The following is a 24,657-nucleotide window of genomic DNA, read 5'->3' on the forward strand; positions in this document are numbered from 1 at the left end:
CCCATTCAGAATGCATTGTGCTAATGTATGCGCTTAGCAGACCCTTTAGTAAAGAATACGTGTAAGCTGCCCATCCAATGCGGGATGAATAGCAACACTGAGAGTGAGGGACTTTCCCCCAACCACTTACAGACAGTCTTCCCAGATGACTAGTAAACTGGGTTCACCATATCGTACAACCTTACTGAGGAATCAACAAGTTCCTAAATAACCATTGGTTATGTTGGAAGATCCACAAACACCCAAACCGAGCCATGACTTCTATTGGTGATTGGTAGACCAAAAAGTAATCTCATAGAGATACTGCACATATAGTGCAAAATGCTTCATAAGCAATTAATGTGATGAATATGCAAGCCGCTCCAAATCAATCTTTGCTAAGCACTAGGGCCCATAACACCTAGTGTGCATGGATTTAGCAAAAAAAAAGATCCGAACGTGTTTATCCATGGTCATGTTTGTGATGCTCGTAGCACACATTATGGAGGAATGTAAATAGTCCTGAAGAAAGAAACTAAATACTGTCCTCTGCAATCATTTGCAAGCCTTGCTGAAGCATTTGAACCATAATAGAAGGTGAAGCATTAATCACTTTTAGGGACAAACAATGAAACTTTTTCATTAACAGCTCAAAGCTTTGCTATATGTATAAACAACCATATGTAATATTGTTTAGCAGTACTTGTACATGAACAAGTCGTTCTAAGTATCCGACAATTTTTGGCCACCAAAATTGTTCTTGATACGTCGTGCTGAAAATGGTCTAGAATACAGATTTGACCAGTACCTAGGGACTTTGTCGTGGCATATACTTGAAATAGGGGCACAAGTGCCAGTCCTAGAGACTCATATTCTCCACATGAGGAATATGTTTCATGTAAGAATGTCTGAAAAAAGAACATCCTTCAAGTACAAGATGTACTTGTGCGTGGAGGTAATTGCAAACACACTACGACGGGAGTGAGAGGGACCCTCATTAGCTTTGCTCCACACTGGCTAAACCGAACTCCTTTAGTTCCTAAACCATGTGACAACATGTGCCAAATAAACCCTACAAATGGGTCTATAACAACATAATGCAAAAATAGTGGGCACTACGGCCCCAAAGTCGTGGCTCTTACGTGACCTTATCATCTCGCTGAAGAGCAAAAATGGATGACAACCTAGTTTATGCATCCTACGTAGAAAAAGCAAACCAAAAAAAACATAAAACCAAATCAAACGCGTACCTGGAGGGTGAACAGAGTGTTCACTTATTTGGAGGCATCTGTCCAAATTTCTCGCCTGCAAAGGCTTAGGAACACTAATTGAAAATTAGGAAAATGCAAGTAGTATTGCACATGATTGCACATGTAACCTTGGGTGTTGCCTTTGCAATCCAGACCCCTTGGTTAAAGCAACATTGTCAAACCCCGTGGTTAAATGGTGCATGAAAACTGCTCAACATGCAGCTGGCCCTTGGTCTTTGTCCATGGCCCCCGTTGGGTTTGCCCCTGGCATTTTATTACCTGTGAAGTTGAAAGATTTCCACGACCCTTTGGCAGTTTGTGGACTTATTTCCTTGAAAGTACAATTGTGATAGATCAAACTGTGATCCTCAATGTCTATGGAGTGATTTAGTAATCACTTGCAGGGTCTTACCCCAAAACTGTGCTTCCATAGACACTCATAGTGCTATAGAGAGAGCAAGAGATACACACAAGTGAAATGCCTAGCTCTTATGGACCACCATGCTATCTCAACTGTTTGTTGCATCTAGACTCCGTGGAATAGATCAGCTGTTGTGAGTTTAAGACTATCGAAAACTCAACTCGAGCGTCGCACTAAAAACATGTAGTGCAAAAATGACACCCAAAACATCCATAATGACAAGACTCTTGCTTGTCCATTAACGTCGATGGGTACTCCACTTGGTAGATTTGTTCGATCTTGAGAATAATCACCCAAGGAATGCCAACAGTTGGGTCTTATCTTAGGTCTAACAATGGCTCTTAGCCTTTGTGGTTCATAGCCCTTATGCCAATAACAAATTACTGTTCAATCGACGAACCGAGGAAGACGAATTTGGGTGGTGTCTTGGCCACTTTCTAGTTGAGAGTTAGAGAACCTTGGCTCAGGCTGACTCATGAGCAAAACATGTATCAAAAGCTTCTTAGAAACTTTTGATTATTCTTCGAGAGAAATAAGAAAGAGAGAGAAAGAGATAGCATGCTGGGTTGAGGAAGGTAGTGCGTACCCAATCCGTGTGATTGTGTGCATCTTATGCCTGGGTTGCAGCTTATTCTATAAGCATACAACAATCTGTTTGTATGACGCTCTCATCAAGAGAGGCAATAGAAAACACAAGTCAAATCTTGACCCATCTACCTTGTATGGGGTCATGATTGTATGTGGATGACTTGAATATAGCACTTTGCCTGTGAATCAAGTCCAAGTTTTAGGTTCTTTTTAGTGTTGTTGTGCGTTGATAGCAACCAAAAATCATGTCAAACAATCCACTATTTATCTTGTCCTTGATAGAGTGTCTGGTGTTATAGAGAAAGTGTAAACCAAAAAGTGATGGAGTTCATTTCACCTGGCTAGCATGCCTTACATGCAAAGTGGTAAGCCCTTGGCGAGAGTGACGGCCTCAAAGGTGAGAGCCCAAAACCATAAGTGCCTTGCTTCGGGTAGATTGGTAGGAATTTTGTTAGGTGGTATCCCTACTATGCCAGTTCCCCAATGGTTGAGTCATAGTTTATCGTTAGTCGTAGAAGACTATCTGTAAGTGGTTGGGCGAAAGCACCTCACTCTTACAGCTCCTATTCATCCCATGTTGGATGAGCAGCTTACAAGTATTTTTTGCTAAAGGATCTGCTAAGAGCGTACGTTAGCACAACGCATTCTGAATGGGTGATTCTCTCTCTATTCTAGAATTTGGCTTAAGTAAGGTTTTCAACTTGGAACACCTGTTGTGGTGGGGTTGGATACCATTTCAATAGTTTCATAAGTCAAGGACTTAATAGGTGTGCTAACAAAGTATGTTGGCAGGTAACCTTCATTAGGGGTGAACATGTAGTTTTGTATGTTCCACAATGTTCAAAAGTCTGACATAAGGACACACCCTATTCTACTTCTTAGTAGCTATGAGCTTTTTAAGATACTCACCCGAGTTGGAAATATGGCTCACAACTTCATGAAAAGTTGCACCAAGGCTTTCTTGCTTTTTTCCAATAGCTTCAGAAAGTATGGAAATTGGTTGGATACAAGTGGTTGCAAAAGGACAACAATGTTAAAAATCAAGATGTTGCTCTTGGTTTCATTGAACCTCCTCACTGCACCAAGTATCGTTCATATGGACAAGTGGCCCGCGTATAGGAGCCAATCAGGAAAACATCAGTGTTCTTATGAAGATACTATCGCTTGTGTTTTCGAGGACAAAAACGCTTCTCCAAGGGGGGAGTAATGTCAAGCCAAGGGCCGGGCCAAGGGCCAGGACGGACATGCGTTCAAGGGGATCTCTATAATTAGCAGGCAAGGCCTATATAGGAAGTAGTTGGGTGGAGAGTTGCATGGCCTAGTCCCCCGCGGTCTCACATTATGTAAGACCCAGGAGCTACGTGAATAGAGATTCTCCGCCCAATCCCCCATTATATAGCCCTTGGCCACTGGATAGAATCTCCATGTCCACCCTTAGCAGCCGCGCCCTTGGCCCGAGTCCTACTCGCCTGGATTTGCCCTTGGCATGACATTACTCCCCCCTTGGAGAAGCGTTTTCGTCCTCGAAAACACAAGTGGTAATATCTTCGTAAGAACACTGATGTTTTCTGTATTGACGTCCCATACATGGGCCAGTTGTCCTTATGACCGATAACTGGTGCAGTGAGGAGATTCAATGAAACCAAGAGCAACATCTTGATTTTCAACATTGTTGTCCTTTTGCAACCACTTGTATCGAAATGGTAACTCAATTTTTAACTCACTGGAGTACTTGAAAGGAGTAACCACAACTAAAAGGTATCTAAAGACATAACCAGTTGTCATACTTTTTGAGGAGACTGGAAAAATGCAAGAAAACCTTGGCGCAACTATCCATGAAGTTGTGAGCCAGATTTCCAACTCGCTTGAGTATCTTGAAAAGCTCATAGCTACCGAGGGACAGAATAGGGAGTGTCCTCATGTCAGTCTTCTGAACATTTTGGAACACACAGAACTACATGTTCACCCCTAATGAAGGTTACATGCCAACATACTTTGCCAGCACCCCTACTAAGTCCTTGACTTATGAAACTATTGAAATGTTATCCAACCCCATCACAACAGGTGTTCAAAGTTGAAAACCTATCCTAAGCAAATTCTAGAATAGGGAGAGAATTGCCCATTCATAATGTGTGTTGTGCTAACATATGAGCTTAGCAGATCCTTTAGCAAATAATACTTGTAAGCTGCCCATCCAACACAAATTGAATAGCAGCAGTAAGAGTGAGGTGCTTTCCCCCAACTACTTACAGATAGTCTTCCACGACTGACGATAAACTATGACTCAACCATTGAGTATCCTCGATATGGAATGGAGACAACCAACTAGGTTGAAAGCGGGTTGGAGTGGAGTAATCTCATAGAGTTTAGACCATCCAACCACAGACACCCATCCTGAGCCATTACCTTGTATGGTAGGGTGTATACTCATAATAAATTTGCTAGAAAAGTTGCACTTGAAGTGCAAAAAGTTACAGAAACAAGAAACTCCATGAATTTGCATGCCGCTTCGAACAAATCTGTGGTAAACACTAGGGCCCATAACACCTAGTGTGCATGCATTTAACACAAACAAATCCGAATCGCAATTCCATGACGAGACTTTCCACAACACGTACATGAAAGCCTTGCAACAAGAGTAGACCATAACAGAATGTGAAAGCTCTGTCACACCTAGGTACCAACCGTGAGACATTCTCATGAACGTAGCATACTTGGCTATATGTACAAACGACCCTCCATTAAGGCGGTTTCACAGCACTTGTAATCGCAACAAGTCTGTACTTAGTACCCGACAATTTCTGACCACTGAAATTGTTCCCGATACGGTGTGCTCCAAATGATCTAATAAACGGATGCAACCAGCACGTAGGGACTTCGTCGCAACACATCATTAGGAATTAGGTGCCAGTGTTAGTCCCAGAGACTCATATTAGCCACATGTGGAATATGTCTTAAGTAAGGATGGCAGAGAAAGCGACATCCATCAAGCACAAATTGTACTTGTGTGTGGAGAGAACTATGAACACTCCGCAATGCAAGTGAGAACCCTGGGAGCTGCCGTGTCCAATCCTCCACCCAACCACCCTTTTATAGCCCTTTGGCTTGCAGGATCCCTTCTCCACTGGGCAGTCGGCCCTTGGCCAGGTCCTTGATCTCCAAGGTGGCCCTTGGCCTGACATTTTGTCCCCAACCCCCCACACACAAGTGTACACACTTCTACATAGAGGTGAACTGATCAACAAATAGTGAGGTTGAAGTTTGTGTAAATGTAGAAAGAAAAGGGAAGTTTTTATATGACCTTCCAAATGAAAAAATGGAAACACCCTTAAGATGACACTTGTTTTTTCCAAACTCCATAAAGAAGTAGATGCCTTTTGTGTGTTACGATGGGCCCACTTAAACAAGGTGAAAAGATCACATTGGCATTTTAATTTAAAATCAAGTAAAAAAGTAAAATAAAAATAGCAGAATAAAGAGACTCCGTTACAAAATCAAAAGTAGATTTAATAAGAATAGATAATCATAAAATAATTTCTTAAGAAAAGGTAGGTTTAATAAGAATAAAAAATAAAAAATATTTTCGTGAAATGTACTCTTAGGAGGTCTTAAATGAAAAGATTCTTTTACAAATCAAAATATTGCATTAGTTCACATCATAAGATCAAAATTCTATGAATGTACTTCTAATGCTTTGTTCTTTAAGGCCTTTTAAGCACTCCAAATAAACAAAGACAAAAAAAACAAGTGATAAAATCATAAGGCCTGCCCTTGAGAGGAGTAGTGGAAGGTAAACATCACTATTGCAATTTAAACAAGTGCAGTAATTCTCAATTTCTAAGGGTTGTGTCCCGTTGGATTGGTGCAAGACATAGAGCACTACAAAAATTGAAAGACAGAGCAAAATTTGTAGTGCATACAACTGACTAGACTTCATTCAATGAAAACCTTTGCACTATATGCCATATGCCCACATGCGTCCAGTGGGACACAACTTTAAGTCCAAGTTCAAAGCCTTGCCATGATTCAACACTGAAGTGCTTGTAAAATTGTACAAATTTTCTTCTAATGCAAGATCGGAATTGAGCAGGGACTTGTGAATCTTAGCCACAATTTGTTGTGAGAAATATGTGAAAACTTGCACATTTCTCGTTTTTATTTTCTTTTTCCCTAATTTTAAGTTTTTTAAATTATTTCTTTAAATTTGTTGTGTGTAGGGTGGATTGCAAAGTGAACTGTGGGTTGAATGTTGTGGAAGCGTGTGTAGGGTTTGCACCCAAGGGAGGGAGAGCATGGAGAGTTGGGCGGAGGTGGTGGCCACCACAGCGGTGCAGTAATAATGAAGGCCGATTTGATTTGTAGTGTTGCGAGGGATGGTATTGGCGTAGAGCTGTTGTGGACTGGGAAATGGTGTAGTCACGGCCCTAGGTCACTACCAGTCTATTGCAATGAAATAGAGGTAAACTATGTACTGGGTAGACTACCATTGAACAATGATGTAGTGGACTGGAGGTAGATACCCTGCAAGCTAAGCTAGAGCAAAAGATGGCGATGACCAACAGTAGACAAGGGGGAGGAGTGCAGTAGCAATGTTTAATCCGGTCAACACACAAGGATGCATATAGAGGGTTATGGCTACATTAGACATGAGAGGTGGTTGAGCCGCATTGGACAAGGCAAAACAGGAATTCCAGCCAGCACAAGACATCATATTCGTTGGCAATTACAATGGACAACCCTTCATTTTGCGCTATGGGAGCTTCGGCCATCCGTCCATATCAGTACTTGCGCTTAGACTCTTTCATGGAAGCTTTTTATCGTCTTTGCTTTATTTTCCAGTCTCGACCTCAAAGACCCCAAATGACCCGGATCTCAAGATCCTTTTGCTTGGCCTCTCCAACGCCACATTCTCCTGCAAAATGGCCTTCAAGCCTCTTGATTTTCCTCACCTTCAGCTCCCGGAGCTCATCTCCCAACCCCCTCTATAGTGTGGACTCCTCTTCAAAGCTTGCATTACCAAACCCCTACTCAACCGCAATACCCCCCTTCTAAATGATTTTGGCAAGCCTTCAAGGCTAACCATCTTCTCTCCTTTGCGCTCTCCAAGCAACCCGGCTATGTAGGTCAAGGAAAAAGGCGTTCCTGAGACGATTATCATAGGAGATGTTGTAGCAGACAGGGGGACTCGAGAAGGGGTTGTGTCGAGCAATTGCCCATAGAGATGTTGTAGCAAACAAAGATATAGGGAATGAATCACAAGCTCGAATGGTTGTCGATGCATTGACATGCAAGGAAAATAAAGCCGAGCCACCATCATTATGGTTTTTAGCCCTCATAAGCAGAGAATCAATCTTGACGAACAGGGCAACCATGAGCTCCTCAGTGTAGGTCTCAATGAAAGGATCTACAATGACGATTGTGACCGTGTTGGTGCAAACAGCGTCGACAATGTCGAAATTGAAGTAACGTGCATTTTCCTTTTGCCCAAGGGAGATGTAATAGAATGTGCCATACCAATTCAATTTTCCCCTCTATGGAGAAAGATTTGCTTCCCTCGTCTATATCGGCGATCACGAACAACAGCAAGGCTTCCTTGATTATCAGGGTTTTCCCTTTGTCAGGCGGCTTACAACCGTCAGAGGGATTGCGAGCACCTTAGGGTTGGTTGACTGTAGGCAATGAGGCTTGAGTTGTGCTTGACCCACGAGTTGGGGAGCCAGTCTGCTACAAAGTCAAAGATGGTGCTCGGTTGGACTCCTCTCCTAGCGGCAAATCTGCTTTGGGCAAAAAAAAAAACAGGATCTTAATTCGGTTGCACATTGAAGAGCGCACTGCAACATACGACAACATAGACTCGTCAAGTTTGCCCCACAAAGAGCACGTGTATGCTGGCCATACCTGCACTAGCAGTAGAATGGCTAGCAGGGCTTTCCTCAAACAGGGAACACCTACACCTCTTCTCGACTACGCCTTGTCCGGAGTTCGGTCTTGGGGGCAACTCAACAGAACTCTCTAACATCGGGTAAGCCGCACGCTTGTTTGCAGGGCAAGGAGGAGGCTCAACGAGTTTGTGCAGCTCTGCAAGAGAACAAGAAGATGAAGCCACAACCCAAGCAAAACATTCACCACCTAAGCAAGCCAAAGACAACGTAGAAATGACCAACACACAACAAACTCACCAACGCCAAGGACAATCGGGCCATGCAAGCAAAACGCTCGGAAGCATGGGGCATGGCTTCTGGCGCTGTTTTGGGAGGCTAGGCTAAGATTCCCAACGAGCAAAACCCGAGGGGACTGGCTGGCTAGCTGGCTGTTGTGGGAGCAAGGCAGTGGAAGCACAACCAAAACATCAGCAACAAGCATCGACAAGAATAAGCGAGCCACACTTCATGCCTAGGTGGCAACCAAAATATGCAAGGCAAATGACGATCGACTAGTAGAACCAGTTTGCATCAATCATGCAACCTGGTGGACTTGGACACAGAATATTTGATGTTGCACTGGGCTCGATGAGTTGGCAAGCTTGGAGTGGAGGCATTGGATGGCGAAAACAGGATTAGCTGAGAAGACATTGCCCACAACTACAAGCAAAGCATGCCCACTCAAAGGCACAGAGCCATAATGCAACAAGTCAACACGGCACTTTCTTGACACAAATAGCAAGTGATCATTGCACCCATCAATCCAACAATGAAACCTATACACCTCAGTTCAAGAAAAAAACCTAGGATTTTTTTTTGTGCAGAAACAACATTGCAAGACTACAATGAGAATTCAAAAAAGGAATTCAACTCACAAACCTTGTCAAATCATGTCAACACTGGTCCACAATGGAGAAACAACCAGTTTAGCCGGTGTATGCACTCAAGTGTCACAAGTGAACTAAAAACACGCGTCAAGGATGACCTGCGCAAACAAGCAGCAAGCAACAAGGGCAGCATTCTCGAACACAACACATACAAGGGGAAAAGAAACCAGCACCAGCGACAAAAAAATGCACCATTGGCATGCGGCAAGCCGACACCCCCAACGAGTCCCCCGATTGGACGAATAGAAAAATCGATTTTAGCACACAGTCGAGCATGACAAGAATCTGGGCAAAAGGCAACAAAGTGAACCTCCAAAGAAGTCGATACTCTCACTATCGGTGGGTGAACCTAGACAGCTTGCTACTCCCACCATGACGTGATGCACCGTAAGCCTCAAAAGGCTGTCGCAAGACCTGCAGCTACAAGAAGATAACCTCCATGCATCGCTTCCTCTACCAGAAGCAGTGCGCTAAAGTTTGCAAAGCACACACCACCATAAGAGTTAGAAGCGCAGGACCGCATCACCTCCTCTGCCAAATGGAGTGCGCTGAAGTTTGCAAAGCACATGTCGTTGCAAAGCACATGTCGTCGTAGGACTACAGCCACTCCAACCTCAACTACAAGCACCACTTCCTCTGCCAGGAGCAAACAACAAAAACTGCAATGTGCCACCTCCTCTGTGAGAGCAGGGCAAAAAGGACTTACAAAACTTTGGAAAGCATGCTTTAGCAAACCCTTGCCATGTGGCGCTCATTCGATCAAGAATCCAACGGCCTCGGCAACCCTATGGCCTTCCACATTCCAAAAATCTATAGTCTCAAAATGAAAATGTGGCTCTTGGGATTTGTGGAACCACCCATGCTAAGTCTTTATCATTTAACCTCTAACTCTTTCAACGTTTTCATGCTTTCACAAGCAGCCCAAAATCTTTTCCTTGGTAAATGAGCATTCATTTCATATTTTAAAACTCAAGACATGTCATCATTAGATTTACACACTCTTCATTTAAATGAGTGCCCACTATCTCATTTCAACCAATCATCATTTTTGGCCTATCAAAAAATGCTTGAAAATACAACTCAACCTTTTTCAATTTTAGTCAGCAAAAAGAGAAGGCATCTCTATAGCCTTTGCCCTTTGGGCCGGCCAAAAAAAGTCAAGGGAGCTTTAAAGAAAGGTGCCAAATTACAATGATGAAAGGACCCATTTACAATTTAAAAAGAAGATATCACTTTTATAATACTTTCCTTTCAAGCTAAGAGGACACATGTCCACCATCGACAATTTCTGCATCAACAGCTTAGAAATTGAACCATTCCTCCACACCCCCCTATGGCCTTCTTCAAGCCAAAAATCTCATAATGAGAGGCTTCTTTGTTTTGAGAGAAAAATAGAAAGTGACTAATATTTAAAAACGTGTGGTATCACAATAAAACATTATGTTTTTTGGAAAAAAGTCTAACAGTGAACTATTTAGATTACAAAATATTTCAAAAGAATAAGAAATAATATTTGACACAATACTCAATGCCCCTCTTAAAGAGAGAGATACGCAAATGTCAACACCCTCTCACAAGCCCCTAAACAAAATAATAATAAAAAGTTTATTATCATTAGCTTGCCATGTGACACTAATCTGCAAGCTTTATCCAATGGTCTAGTGATGCACCCAAAATCCAACCCTTTGATAAGGACTACTTATGTAGTTCAAAAAGATGATTGAGTGCACATTCATACATTTGTGTTTTCCTTTTGCATACTTTCTCTTTAGAGTCTTCTTCTCTGCAGAGTGCTCTTGCACTATATTGGTGGTGAATATATATTTTTTGAAGCCATTAGGCATTAGGTGGTGTTTTTTTTTTTTTGAAACCACTAGGCATTAGGTGGTGAATAATTTTTTTTTGAAGCCATTAGGTGTTAGGTGGTGAATTATGAGTTTGGCAAAAAAAGAAAAAATAGTGCTCCGTATTCAGCAACAACTTTATTTTGCTATGTTGCTTAATACCAATATTGTTTGCACTAAATCATGAAGTTTTTGTCTTCTCAATTTTGCTCACTTGAAATTCTTCGTCTTTCCAAGACTTCAACATGGTTTAGAAATGCAAATACCTTCTATTATAAAGAGGCAATTACATCCTTTCAGGTATGAGAGAAGTGCAATCAACCATGATAATAAAAAGGTTTGTTATAAATCAATCCACACTAAATTCATTAGAATACTTAAGAAACGCTTATTGTCGTAAAATGCCTAAGATCGCCTCTTTCATAGAGTGGCCTTTGCAATCTTCCAAGTTCGAGTGGAAAGTGTGGCAGTGATCGAAGAGCATACACTTTCTTAAACCGTAAACCTAGGGAGTGTACTTCTCACTTATGTATTCAAAGGATTGGTTCTCTCCACTCAACAAGCTGTGGGGCAAGCAATGGTCGGAATCAAGATGGGAAACAATTGTGAAGAACATATGGCGCCCGCAATGGCCGCATAGGATGAAGGCAGAGAACACCATTGTAACAGCTAAATTCTCATAAATAATCCAATAAAGCAGGGGGCGATCCTCATTGTTGGTAAACAGACAAAATCTGATGAGTGGAACATGGCCTTGGGTGCTGCTATGACTGGCTTGCTTGGGTGAAGATGTGGGCTCATTCCTTTCCATGGGATGGCTCCTGTTAGGCGGTGTAGTTATGACCCTTTGTAGCTATCATGGCTCGACACAAGCATGACAATAATTTGTAATATTTTGGTTGTGCTAATATAATCCACTTACAATTGTGAGTTTTGCATTTAGGAAAAAAAAGGATGGTCGTTTCAATCAAAACTTTGGTTTTCGAAGACAAAACTAGAATAGACCAGGAAGGTGGAAATGAATGGCATGCACAAGTGAGAGATTATCGAAAATGGACCAATTGACTCCAAGCACACAACTGCTCTTTTCTTGGATGTACCGCATTAGAGAAAATAAAAACATGTAGACTTCACTCGGGTCGACCTTGAGGGCCATTATTTATGGTGCCCTCCACACGAAGGGGGGTAATTGTAGGAGGGAGGGTGATTATACCTTTTGAAAATTCATAGCTTCATGCACACACCAAGTGGGAGGGGAGTAAGAAGCTGAAATGTAACTTCACCTCTTTGAGATGCAATTAGTGGAAGGGCAGGTGCTAACTCAAAAAACAATTACCCCCTCCCGTGGAGGCTCTCCCTATCAAGCCCAACACTAATACAAATACCTTATCACTAGGGTGCAACACCATGGTGTGCATGATCTTCAATATGAATGACTTGATATACATGTATTACAGGCAATCTTTGTATGACGATGATGCTATGATATTTGGATTTGTGTTAGGTATACGATGATGCTATGATATTTAAATTTGTAAATATCCATGTTGTGAAAAGTCATTCTATTTTAACTCCATAAGTTTGTTAAGATTGTAATGTCCAATAGATTTCAAAACCATTGCTTAGTTCCATGCAAAATTGCTATAATGTAGGTTACACTAGCGATCCCCTCTAGCTCTCACTCAACTTGCATTTTATCTAGCTTTCCTTCTATGGGTATATTAATTTGAAGTTTAAGATATCCTAGTTGGCCAGTTGGGATTGAGTCTAGGAGCCTTATTATCCAAATGATTTGGGTGAGTGGGTTCATGTTCTATTAGGGTTTCGCCCAACTTGCAAGAGATGCACAACAGGGAGGCTCGTGAGGTGCTCGTCTGTGGCAGGTCCCAAGGCCTTATGGTCTCTGACAACATGTATTGGTGGCGGACTATGAGACAAGCTTTGCTCGAGCAGCGGAGGTATGCTCCAGTGGGGTCCTCTGACTATTACTCCCCCTAGCTATACCATGCCCGCCCATTATCCCTTGCATTTTTTCCCTTGGGAGAGTTCATCCCTCCCACCTCTTCCCCAAGTGGAGTTTGATGGCCATCATCCTTCGGGACGTAGGGCGATTTTTGGTAGGTTTCGCTCTTTAATGTGGCCCCTAAGAACTGCTCTCGACGGGATGAAGCTCTCTGTTTAGCTTGTTCTGATGATGGTGATGACTTGGCACTATTGGAATGGTCTTGGAGGTTGGTCCTTGGAACAACACACTAGGCTTCACGTATATCAGCCTGTAGTATGCCCGGACGGCTTCCCGGCTTGACAGGTGCTACTACTCTCATCAAGCCGACTAGACTCTATCGTTGCTTGATATGAAATTGGTAACCTCACAGTCTCTATTAGATCACCTACCACTTTACATTAAACTTAGAAAAAGCCAAAGGTAAAGGTCAGCACCCCAAAGGGTCTAAGAAGTTGCTGCCTACACGAGCACAATGTTCAAAGACCCTCTTTTCAAACGTCTGGACAAAAAAGCCTTGAGCAAGCTCGATAAAGATGTCAATTTTGATGACCTTAAAGCTTGGGATTCCTTTACCAAGAGCATGCAAAAAGTGGGTAAAACTACAAACCCTAGATTGAGGAAGGCTCATGATTAGCACCTGAAGCAACTGGAAGATGAAGTAGAGTGGCTCACAATCAGAAAAATGCAAAAGGACTTCCTTATAAGCTGAGAACGGTTAGAAGCAAAAACTGACCTGACTGCCGATCAACAATTGGAGGAAGTCAGAAAGGTCATATTATTATCTAAGGAAACCTACCTATAGCCCGAGGCGGCTAATCAAGCACATTTTTTCAAAGCCTTAAAAGTCAAGAGGGGTCGAGACCTGATCCACATCGCTAGCAGAGGGGAAGCGGAATGAAGGACTGGGATGAAATGACTAAGATGACGCTAGATCACCTATGCCAGATCATAGGCCAACCTGAGGCCCGCTCATTTGAAGTGGACGAAGCCAGGGAAATTTATTGAGGAGCGTCAAGAAGACGGTATTGCAATCAGAAGCCAACCTCTTGGAGAAGGACTTTACTAAGGAGGAATGCTCCTACACGTTGAAGGCTTTAGGCAAAGAGAAATCCCCTAGGTGGGATGGGTTGATTACGGAGTTCTTTAAAGAATTTTGGGAGGATATCAATTCCCCAATTATGCGTATGGATAACAAGGCATTGGGCAATGGAGTCCTAGACTCAAGCATTAAAAGGGGCCTCATAAAAACTATTCCAAAGCAAATGTGGTGCTCTCGTTTGAAACATTGACGACCTATAACCATGATATCAGTGACATATAGTATTATTGTCAAAGCTTTAGCCCTTAGGCTTTCTCTCATTCTGGATAGAGTTACTCCTCATCAACACGGTTTCATCAAAGGAAGGTCAATATATGATAACATCTTGGCAGCAATGTTCATCATTGAACATGCAACATTCACCAAGCAAGAGTGTATCTTGTTGCAGCTTGATCTTGACAAAGCCAATGCTAGAATCACATGGTCGTTCATTGAGGATGTCATGAAATCTTTGGGCTTTGGGCCACGATTGTGTCGGCTAGTTTTCACCCTCAATGATGGAAGCCATTCTGAGCTGCTGTTTAAATGATAGAATTGTGGGTGCATTTGAAGTCAAAAGATCAATCAAGCAGGGATGATTGCTTGCCCCTTTGCACTTTGTCATCGGCTCACACCCACTCATTACAACAGTTCAAAAGGCTATGGAGAGTGTGCAAACGTTCACCCTAGCTTGTGGATCAAAGTTCAATATTGAAAAATATACTGTCACAAAACAATTCGTTCGATCCATGTATGTGGAGTTTGGAATGGAGCAATTGTCTCAAAAGGAAAGATTTTCCGACACCTTGGTGCTCCGTTGGGGGTTGACGTAACATACAAGCAAAGATTCCAATGGGTCATGGACACAAGAAGAAGCAAGACGAGAAGGTGGGAGTATGTGTTACTTCCTTTCTCGAGCAAGTTCCCGAGCAAGGTAAAAGTGATTTATTCCTTTTATGTTTTCGTACATAGCCTTCACTAGTCCGCTTCTCAAACTAGCCAAGTGCAACTGGAAGGAGTTCTTGAAATCAATGAAAAGATTCTCAAGAAAAAAAAAAACCAAAGACTCGTCGCCATAGTGGGCCAAATGGGAGACTGTCGCGATGCTAGTGGCGCAAGGAGGCATCAGAATTGTCAACCATGTTATCCATGTTGAGGTACAGTGCGCCAAATTTCTAACGTCAATCACTATGCAAGACTAGGCATGGGATATCATGACAAAGGACATGATTGACAAGGAAAAACTCTTTTCTAAAGGTGGCAAGTGGAAAGGCTTAGAGGTACATGACAAGCTGCTCACTCCTAGGTGGTCCCCTACCTAAGACTGGAAGGCACAACAGGAGAGAGTACGAAAGTGCACTAGACCTTCGGAGGCATTGGAATGGGGAGAGGTAGCAAGGTATTTTCAAAATTCTGTCACTCACTAGTCCCCTTGGCTCTCTAAAGCGAGATGCAGCCAATTAAACCCTTCTAGAGAGAAATATCTAGAAAGTTTAACAATAAAGGACTCAGACAACTAGGCCTTTTTTGGGACAACAACAACAGGAGCTAGAAAGGGGAAGACCAAATGGCTACCCAATTTCACCTCAATGGGATTGAAAGACTGCTGGTCAATAGAGTTCTGGAGGGGCTTGATAGTTACTGTATGCGGTGTGTGAGTCCATGTTCCAGTAGAAAGCCTGGCGGTGGCAGACGCTTCTGCAAAGTGAAAACCAATGACATCTACCATACGCTAATGATCTTGATTGATTGGTTCTCCCCCCTCAATAAGCTTTGGGAAAAGCAATGGCGGGAGGCAAGCTGGATGGCGATAGCAAATACAATGGCCCCGCTGACGATAAAGATATTTCTTTGGAAGGTGTTATGGGGGCTATGCCAATAGGAGTAAAGGTTTTTGCTAGAGGAATTGGATCTGATAGATGCTCGGGTTGCAAAATAGCTCGTGAGGACTTCCCTCACCTGTTTAAGGAGTGCTTGACTATAAGGGGCATGACAGGGAAGATGTGCAAATGGGTACAAAAGACCTGGAAAACAGGGTTCTTGAAGAACGACCTATTCCTTGGAGGGATGGTGATGAAAAACCAAGCGTTACTAGTGTGCACACAAATTGTTAGATTCTGGTACTTTAAGCAAATATGGAAGGCCAAGAAGTGTCGGGTCTTTGAGAATAGTCTTTCTTCTGCTAGTTTCATTGAGATCGTGCAAGAAAGCAAGGAATTGATTGTATACATTGGTAAAAGAAGGACTAGGACAAGTGGTATAGGGTTATTAATGCCGCTTTGATGGATTAGCTTGAATATGAATAGGTTTTCACCTCTTGGTGAGGCTTGGTAGCTTATCAATGTAATACGAAATCCCTCAAGGCTCGACATGAGCTTGAGGTTATGTTGTACATTTATTTTGGGAATACAATACATACACTCACAGCTGTGAGTTTGACCCAAAAAAAAAAAAAACATGTGAATACTCCAAGTTTTCATTTTCATGCGCACACAATGTTTTGTGCCTCCTCCTTCCTGGCATCACAACATAACATGTGAATACACACTCCAAGTTCACATGTAAATTGACTACTTCAATTTTTTAACCTGGTCAAGCTAAGCCAAGGCTAGCTTCAGACGAGCAGACATAAGAATTATTCATCGGTTCGTGGCTCTATAGTGTCCAACACTCACTGGAGCAAAAGGAAAGAGTTTGTTTCTGGACTCACACAAAACTAGGCGAATGCTCCTACCTCGGAAGCGAGTTTCTCCTTTTCAAGGCAATTTGTGTCCGTCTAAACTTAGCCTAAGACACACACTATCCGGAACATTGGATGAACCAAACATGCACAACAACAAGCTATCTACCCTCATAACTAAATAACATGGGACGGGGTCTTGAAGGAAGCTTGAGCCATGGGATCGACGGGAGAAAAGCAATGCACGAAACGTGAAATGCTGCTCAACCATCATCTGTCAAAGTTTACCTTTTTAAGTCCGACTTTACTTTTCAGCGTTTTGGTTTACTTTATATGTTTTTGTTTTCCCCTCGTGGACAACCAAATCCTTGCATGCATGTGGATAGAGTTTGAGCCCCTAATTGCGGCTGTCTGCGATCAAATCCCACTCACGTCTTCGGGTTGACTTTTTGACCATCCGTCTTCCTTGAGATCCCCCCCCCCCCCCCCCCCCCCCACCCACACATAAATCCCACCAGGCGAAAAAAAATCCATTTTCTAATATCTTTCACCGTTTATTTTCGAAAAGAAATTTTCACTTTCAACAAAAGAAAGTGGTGCGTGACATGGCAAATGACGTGGCATTACAAGCCTCCACGCTTCAGCTATGGCTGTGCCATGCGCCGGTAACATTTGCGTCGCGCATTTCCCTCCTTCGCTCCCACGTTTGAATTTCTTGTGCCTGGGGCTCTCCTGCGAGAATGCATTCAATTGGGTTGCACCAGTGTCCAAGCCTCGCCGCAATTTCTTGTGCTATAATTGACCACAAGGAGCAAGTTTGCATGCCCAGTCGCACATAGTAAGCTCCTTACCGCAGATCGAAGCAGCCATGTCTACCCCCGCAGACGTCAATGTAGAAACACTTCTTGGTGGTATGGACATGGATGCGCTGATGGCCTTTGCAGACAATGACTTTGAAGGCATTTATGAGAGACTACAAGAACCCTTTGATGACTTAGAGCAGAGAATTGTCGTCTCCAGCATGGTACAAGAAGCTGTTGCCAAAGGCTTTCTCAAGGCCATGGAAGAGGAGTCTTGTACAAAATTGGCTCGCAAAGATCAGGAAATCACGTCTTTGAGGGACTTGTTGAAGGAGAAAGACGCTTGCATACATGATTTGCAGAAAGTTTTGGGTATTGCAGAGGATGAGGCCTCAATTGCTGGTAATGCAGAGCGCACCAGGTCCAAGCACTTGTGGGATTTTTTGCAAGAGAGCCAGAAGAAGTGGAGAGAGAGTGAGACTGATGTTGCTGAAAAAGAAAAGGAAATAGAACGCTTAGCTTCCAACGTGGCTACTATGGCTTTGATCTTGGATCGTGAAAGCAAAAGGGCAGCAATGTTGGAGAAACAGTTGAATGACTTAAAAGAGCAAGATGCCATAAAGTCTGGACAAATCTCTTCTTTCCAGCAGGACATTGTCAAACTGAAGCTTGATAGTTCGAGCCTGAAACGACAGGCTCGGTTGAAACGACTTCAGTTTGATGAGAGCATGGAACACACACGAGTAGAACTACAACAACAGCGTGTCTTATCAGAAAGTCTTCTGCAGGAAAAGAGGGTGTTTGAGAAGACTATTGAGGAAAGAAACAGAGCCTTTTCGAACCTGGAACGTGATTACAGAGCCTTGGAGTCTCAAATGTGTGTATTGGATGATGAGCTGAAAAGTTTATTGAAGGTGGAAATCACACTTAGAGAGACTATTGAGGGGCAGAACGTGTTACATGAAGGTGAGCAAGAGTTCTTGACTACTTACATTCATGAACAACTGAGGGCATCCCACGCAGACGTGAAAAAGGACATGGAGTTTACCTCATCTTCCTGCTCTCATCAGGCTAGTGGAGACCAAAAGGTTTTGCCTTGGACAACTGGAGAGCCAAGCACAACAGAGATGAAGAACTATATGATTGAGCAAACATGGAAAGCAGATTTACAGGGCTTGATTGTTGAAATTGTCATGGACAGTTGGTACAAGGAGATGATTGAAGTGTTACATAAGCTGACGTATGAGCTGGCATGGAAAGACGAAGAAATATTCTTTCGTGACGGACAATTGGGTAGTCTCAAACATGCTGTAGAGGAGTTGGAGAATGACTATGCCACCTTAATGTCCATTTGCTTGACACTAATTAGGGACCAAACTGACAATGATTCAAGAGGAGAGTCAACAGTGTCTCCCGTTCATGAGCTAGGAAGACGAAAATTAATGGAGCTAAGCGAGTTTCTCAGCTCAAGGGATGCCTTTGGTGGGCAAGAAGAGAAATTCCCTTTAGATACAGGGGTTGAGGAGGAACTAGCTGCCCAGCAACCTCAGCAGGACTTGAAGCTTGAGATTGTTTCAGAGGTTTTTAATCAGGAAAAAGGATTAGAAACTTTCAACACTTCTGCTGATGTTGAGAGAGAGTCTTTTCTACAGCTGAACCTCGCTAGCGCACAACTGCAACATGAAATAGAGCTTGAGATTGTCTCTGAAGTGTTTTCACAAAAATATAAAGAAGCGCTTGACATGGTTGTTGATGCAAAGCTTTGTGGGTCAGTAGAGACCAATGACAGGAAAGGTTGTAAAAGTTTTGAGGAGCTAGGAGCCCACTTTGAGTCTTTTATGGAACTGCAAGCTTGTAGGCGGGAGCTCGAAGCATGTAGGCTGGAAAAGATAGGTTGCTCAACCTCAATTGCCAAGTGTGAGTTCAAGCTGGATAAGCTCATGAAAAATTTGGCTGATCAGGTCAATGAGATGAATGCAAAAATTTCCTTCATGCAAGATGCTATCAAACAACAAGAGTGGAAACACATGTTTGAGGAGGATATTCTTGCATTGGTGCTGTGGGATGCCCTTGTGGAAATGCACAAAAATGTGATGTCGCAAAGAGTTCATGAAGAGCATGGCCTATCCTCAGAATGTCCTATAAGCCCACTTAATAGAATAAGTGCCACCACTTCATCACGAGATGCTCTTGCACTATTAGACACTGAGGGGCAAAGGTTATATAGTTCTCACCAAATGGAGGGTCGGCAGGGGATGCAAGACAAAGACAAGCTGATTCTTTTGCTGAAAAAAGCTATAGAGGAGTTACGAAAGGAGAAGGCAGACAGCGAACAAAAACTTGATGACATAACAGAAGAGCTTTACAGTTTGAAACGCCAGTTTTGGAAGGAGAAAGAAATCTGGGTTTCCAAGCTGTCGCAGCCTCAGAGGAAAGAGGTGGAAGCGCAAGTGGATGCTCTTTCAAGACATTCATCATCAGCCTTGGACTTAGAGGAGGAATTCAAGAAAATTGAGGAAGCAAGATTTGATGCTTTAGTGTCTGGTCTGAAAAAAGAGTGGCTTACAGAGAAAGAAAATCTCTTAGCTTTGATATCACAGAAGGATGAAAAAATAGAAAGCCTGGGCCCAGAGATTGTGAGACTTAAAGAAAAAGAGAGAGAGAGCAAGGCCACAGAGGCTGGCCTTTTGGCCCACATGGCAGACTTAAAAATCCAAGCTGGCAACCTCTCTAGTGAAAAACTCAATGAGGAGTTCCGTTTTGCAAAGTGTAAGCAAGACTGGCAAAACGAGAAAGAGTCAATGCGAAGAGAAATAAATGATCTTCTAGAAGGCAATCGCGTTTGTGCAGCCACAGAGGCATGCATGTCATCTCGAATTGTGGAATTGGAGAGTCAAGTTGATAGCTTATCAGCTCGAGTTGCAGAACTAAACACCGAGAGAATGAGTTCACAACAAGCAATGCTTGATCATGAAGCAGAAAATCTGAAGTTGAAGAAGGAGGTTGAAGAGGAAAGGGAGTGCCTTATGCGGTTGACATCAGAAAAAGTAGATCATGAAGCAGAAAATTTAAAGTTGAAGAAGGAAGTTGAAGAGGAAAGGGAGTGCCTTAAAAGGTTGGCATCAGAAAAAGAAGACCTCATGGATAAAGTTGTTGCACTTTCTGAACGAGAAAAGCACAGTGCGGTCATGATGGAAGAGCTAGAGACTGAAAGGGCCAGACTGACCAAAGAAGTTTTGGATAGGGAATCATCAACATCATGCTTTACAGAGGAAAAAGAAGTCGCCTTCGCATTGGCGGTCAAGGAAAGATTAGAGGAGGAGCAAAAGAGGAAAATGCTCGAGGTGCAGGTGCAAGATTTGAGGCTTGAAGTCAAGAGTTTCCAAGGTTTGAGTGACAAAGTAGCTGAGCTTGAAAGCAAGTTGAATGAAATTCCAAGGCATTTAGAGTCTAAAATGGAGCTTCAAGTTGATCTTTCTATAAAGGCAAGTCACACCTTTGAGCGGAAGGTTATGCAAATGATGCAACAGAATTCAATCAGGTATGCTGAAACCTTGGGTGTCTTATTCATTTTTAAAAATCTCACCTCTTCAACTGCTAACCGTATGTTTTTCACCCGATAATCATACATTGACTGTATCACCTATAATTCAGATCCTTAAGATATATCTTGTGTTCTGTTGTTTATGAGAGCTGAAATTGTATGCTCTAATGCACAATGGAAGCTTGGAATACACAACAATGGATAACCAAAAGAGAAAGTGAAGCATGTGGTTTCTTTTGGGCTCTTTTAGTGTGCACATTTAAAGGGAGAAGAGGGATGAAAAGGGGGTTGAACCGTATGCTCCTATGCAGAACCGGAAGCTTGGTAAGTCCATGTGGCAGTACTGCTGATATGGCAGTTGGTAGCCAACAGGGCAGATGACGAGGCTACAGCAGCAAAAAAGCAGCCAAAGGGCTCATGCAATCGAAAAGCAGCAAGGTCTCCAGGCAAAGCAATCTCGGCGTGAAATGAAAAGCAGCTAATCATTAGAGTGGGAAACTGCTGGTGAAAAGCGAAGCAGTGCTCCAGAGTCCACATGCTCTAGAGGTGTCATAGGCATTGATGCTGCACCAAGTCACTCCTACTGCTGAGGCACCTCTTGGGCTGATGCTAGATGACTTCTTCTAGCTAGTTCCAAGTTCTTCCTGCTGAAAACAGAGATCTACAGGACTGAACTGATTTGGCGACCTTCTTGGCCATTTTTGGCAAGGTTCCATGTCTCCAAAGGTGGGCTGATTTGCTGCTGCAAAACGCAGATGCAAGGGCTGATCTGATAACTTCTTTACAACAAATCTACTGCTATCGAGTCGCCCAAGGATGAGGATGCATGACTGGTTGCAGATCTGGAATGAGTAAACACGCTCGGCTGCGATGGAACTGCTACTAGAGAGTTCAACCAGGGCCTGGGCAAGGTTTGGATGGGTAAGATCTAGTCCGGATCAGCCTGCTATTGCAAAAATGTTGACCTCATTGCAAAAACGTTGGCCTCTTTGCTGGCTCAAAACTCCCTTCAAAACGCTAGGCTGAGGACAAGGCGTTAGGTTAAAGGTCTTCTTCTCCTTCTGACTTCTTGTCCTTTCATCCCCCAAGGGGTCACATTTTTACTTTTTACAAGTGCCATGTGCACATGGTTCTATGTGCCACGTAGACATGCTACTACTAGGTCTTCGGAGCCAAGGTTTGTTTACAGATTTTAAGGGATTTAGTTCCGACAATTTTGTTAGCGTGTTCGCATGACCTCCATGTCTGGACGGGTCCATTAGATAGGATTTTTCCAATTTTGGAACCCTCTTGCATAAATGGTTTGTGCAAGGCATACGCAGGTCTAGTTACACTTTGGTGGCGTCAACATGTAGCTTAAGTCACGCAAGTTTCACCCATCCGATCTAGTGTCAATTGGAGTAGGGGAAAGTGAGATGTACATGCTTGTGCACATGTGCAATGTCCTCATATTCTTATCGAGAAGTCACTTCAAACATTCTAAAGTGTTTTCAAGCGGGTGACACTATAGTCAGGCAGGCTGACAGCCCATATATTTTAATATAATAGTGTCAGGTGCGCACTTCACTTGCGCCACGTGGACATGCTTCTGCCATAGTCTAGCGTCAGTCTTAGCGTAGGACCTAGCATGGCACCTTGGGAGCCTCTAGCAGGACGTGCATGTCCAGACCGGTCATAGTTGCATACCCTCTCTTGCACAGTACAATCATTTCAGCATGAGCATTTTCCAGAGCATAGAATCCTTTTTTTCCAAAGTACACAGTTTTCACTTATATATCAATAAGTGACTTTTGTTGGAAAAGTAGGTAGGGCAAATTGCTAAGAAACTATAAAAGAACCCATTGGGCACTCAGTAGAAGCAGAGGAGGCAGCAGAAGGTGGTGCACCAAGTGTTGCACCCTACAAGTGGTCTCTCTCTCAGCAGTACCCCAGTAGCACTAGCGTTTTTGGAGAAATTTTCAGCCATCAGCGTTTTTGCAATAGTACCATCCCTTTAGCCTCGTCGCATCCCCGATTCCATTCCCAGCAGCAGATCCTGGCTGAAAAGCCATCCATCCCGACAGATTTCAGTTTTCATCCTTAGCGTTTTTCAGCCTTGACGTCGTCGTCGTCGACATCGTCGTCATCATCGCAGGTCCCGGACTTGACGACGACATCGTCATCATCGTCATAGTCCCATCGTCGTCATCATCATCGCCACGACACAGTATTGCATTTTCAGCCCTTACATCAGCGCCAGCTCTCAACCTTACACATCAGCCAACGTTTTGAGTTTTCAGCCCTTAGAACAGTAGTCATCGTCGACATCGTCGTCGTCGTTGGCACAATACCCAATCGCAGTAGATTCCCAGTGATCTCAGTTTTCAGCCCTAGCGTTTTCAGATTTCAGCCCTAGCCTCGCGTCATCGTCGTCGTCACGGCGACATCGTCGTGTCCGTGACGGTCGTCGTCGTTGTTAGCATCGTCATCGTCGTCTACATCATCGTCTTCGACATAGCCCAGCAGTACCCGTTGTAGACCTCCTCGTCTTCGACATAGACCAGCGGTACCCGTCGTCGACATCATCATCGTCAACATAGACCATCAGTTCCTCGTCGTTGACATCATCGTCATCGACATAGAACCTCAATACCTCAATACCCCTTCAGTATCTTAGTACCGAGTACCCAACATCAGTAGCATCAGCATCTCAACATTTAGTTATTGTAGTAGCATTTGTGCAAGAATAAAGAAAGTACTTGCTTTGGCAACAGAGCAAGGGGGCCCTTGAGGGTTGGGACCCGACATCTGTGTCGTCTCTTTTCTCTCTCTCTTGTCTCTCTCTTTCTTTCAGTTCAATTCAGTTCTTTCAAGTGAAGCAAAGTGTCCCTTGTGTTTGTGTACGGAGTACTAGATGCGAGCAAATCCTTATTCTCTTCCGCTACTGTCACAAAGTGATGATGTGGCGGACAACAAAAACCCTATTTCTGGCTGAAACCGTAAAATTCCTGCTAACCCTAAAAACTGCCAGAAACCCTAATTTGCAGGAAACCCTAATTTCTGGCTGAAACCCTAATTTCAGCAAACCCTAAAATCTGCAGGGATGCCACATGGCAGCAGCAGTGTACGGCCTTCCGGAAATTGCGGCGGAAAAAGCGATGAGAAAAAAAAGCAGTGCATGGGTTGCTTTTTGGACTCTACGCAATGAGAAAGAGAGAAATTGCTTTTGTTTTCAATTAGACTCTCTAAGAGAGAGAGAGAGCAGATGCTTTTGATTTTGAAGCTTTTTGGGGCTCTGCTTTTGGGCATCCCTTGTAAACCTTTAAATAAGTGGCTTGGGCCTTCACTCCTCAGAGCATCTGGACGCAGAGTCTGAGAGTGAACCCCGAGTCACTCCCTTGTACTTTGAACTGATTAATATAAAAAGAAATACCAAAAGGGGCGCCAGTCTTTGGGGCCAATATCTCTAGGCAGGGAACTCCACTGGGCCAGTGCAAATCTATTGTGATCTGTGAATTGTTTGAAGTGGTTATTTGGTGCTGTCGCGGTTGATTCTTGACTTGGAGAGTCCAAGTCTGTTTGGGGTAAGTCAGACTGCCAGAGTGAATGGCAAAGCCCCGCTTCGCATGACTCATCAACTCTTGAATAGAAGCTAACTTCTGCTCCAAGCAGTGATCTTGG

At 43.3% G+C, this 24,657-nt stretch overlaps 1 protein-coding gene across 1 annotated transcript in view; it reads left to right on the forward strand.

Annotated features, from left to right (window-relative positions):
* The first annotated feature begins 17,273 nt into the window (after nt 1-17,273).
* The window catches only part of LOC147419831 (uncharacterized), a 40,279-nt gene continuing 32,895 nt past the window's right edge, over nt 17,274-24,657 (forward strand). Inside the window, exon 1 of the mRNA XM_086505461.1 lies at nt 17,274-20,994. Coding sequence (XP_086361587.1) covers nt 17,522-20,994 — 3,473 coding nt within the window. The 5' untranslated portion in view covers nt 17,274-17,521. The remainder of the gene's footprint in view (nt 20,995-24,657) is intronic.

The sequence above is a fragment of the Adiantum capillus-veneris genome, chromosome 29 (genome assembly GCF_014529385.1).
Source record: "Adiantum capillus-veneris isolate H3 chromosome 29, ASM1452938v2, whole genome shotgun sequence".
Lineage (NCBI taxonomy): Eukaryota > Viridiplantae > Streptophyta > Polypodiopsida > Polypodiales > Pteridaceae > Adiantum > Adiantum capillus-veneris.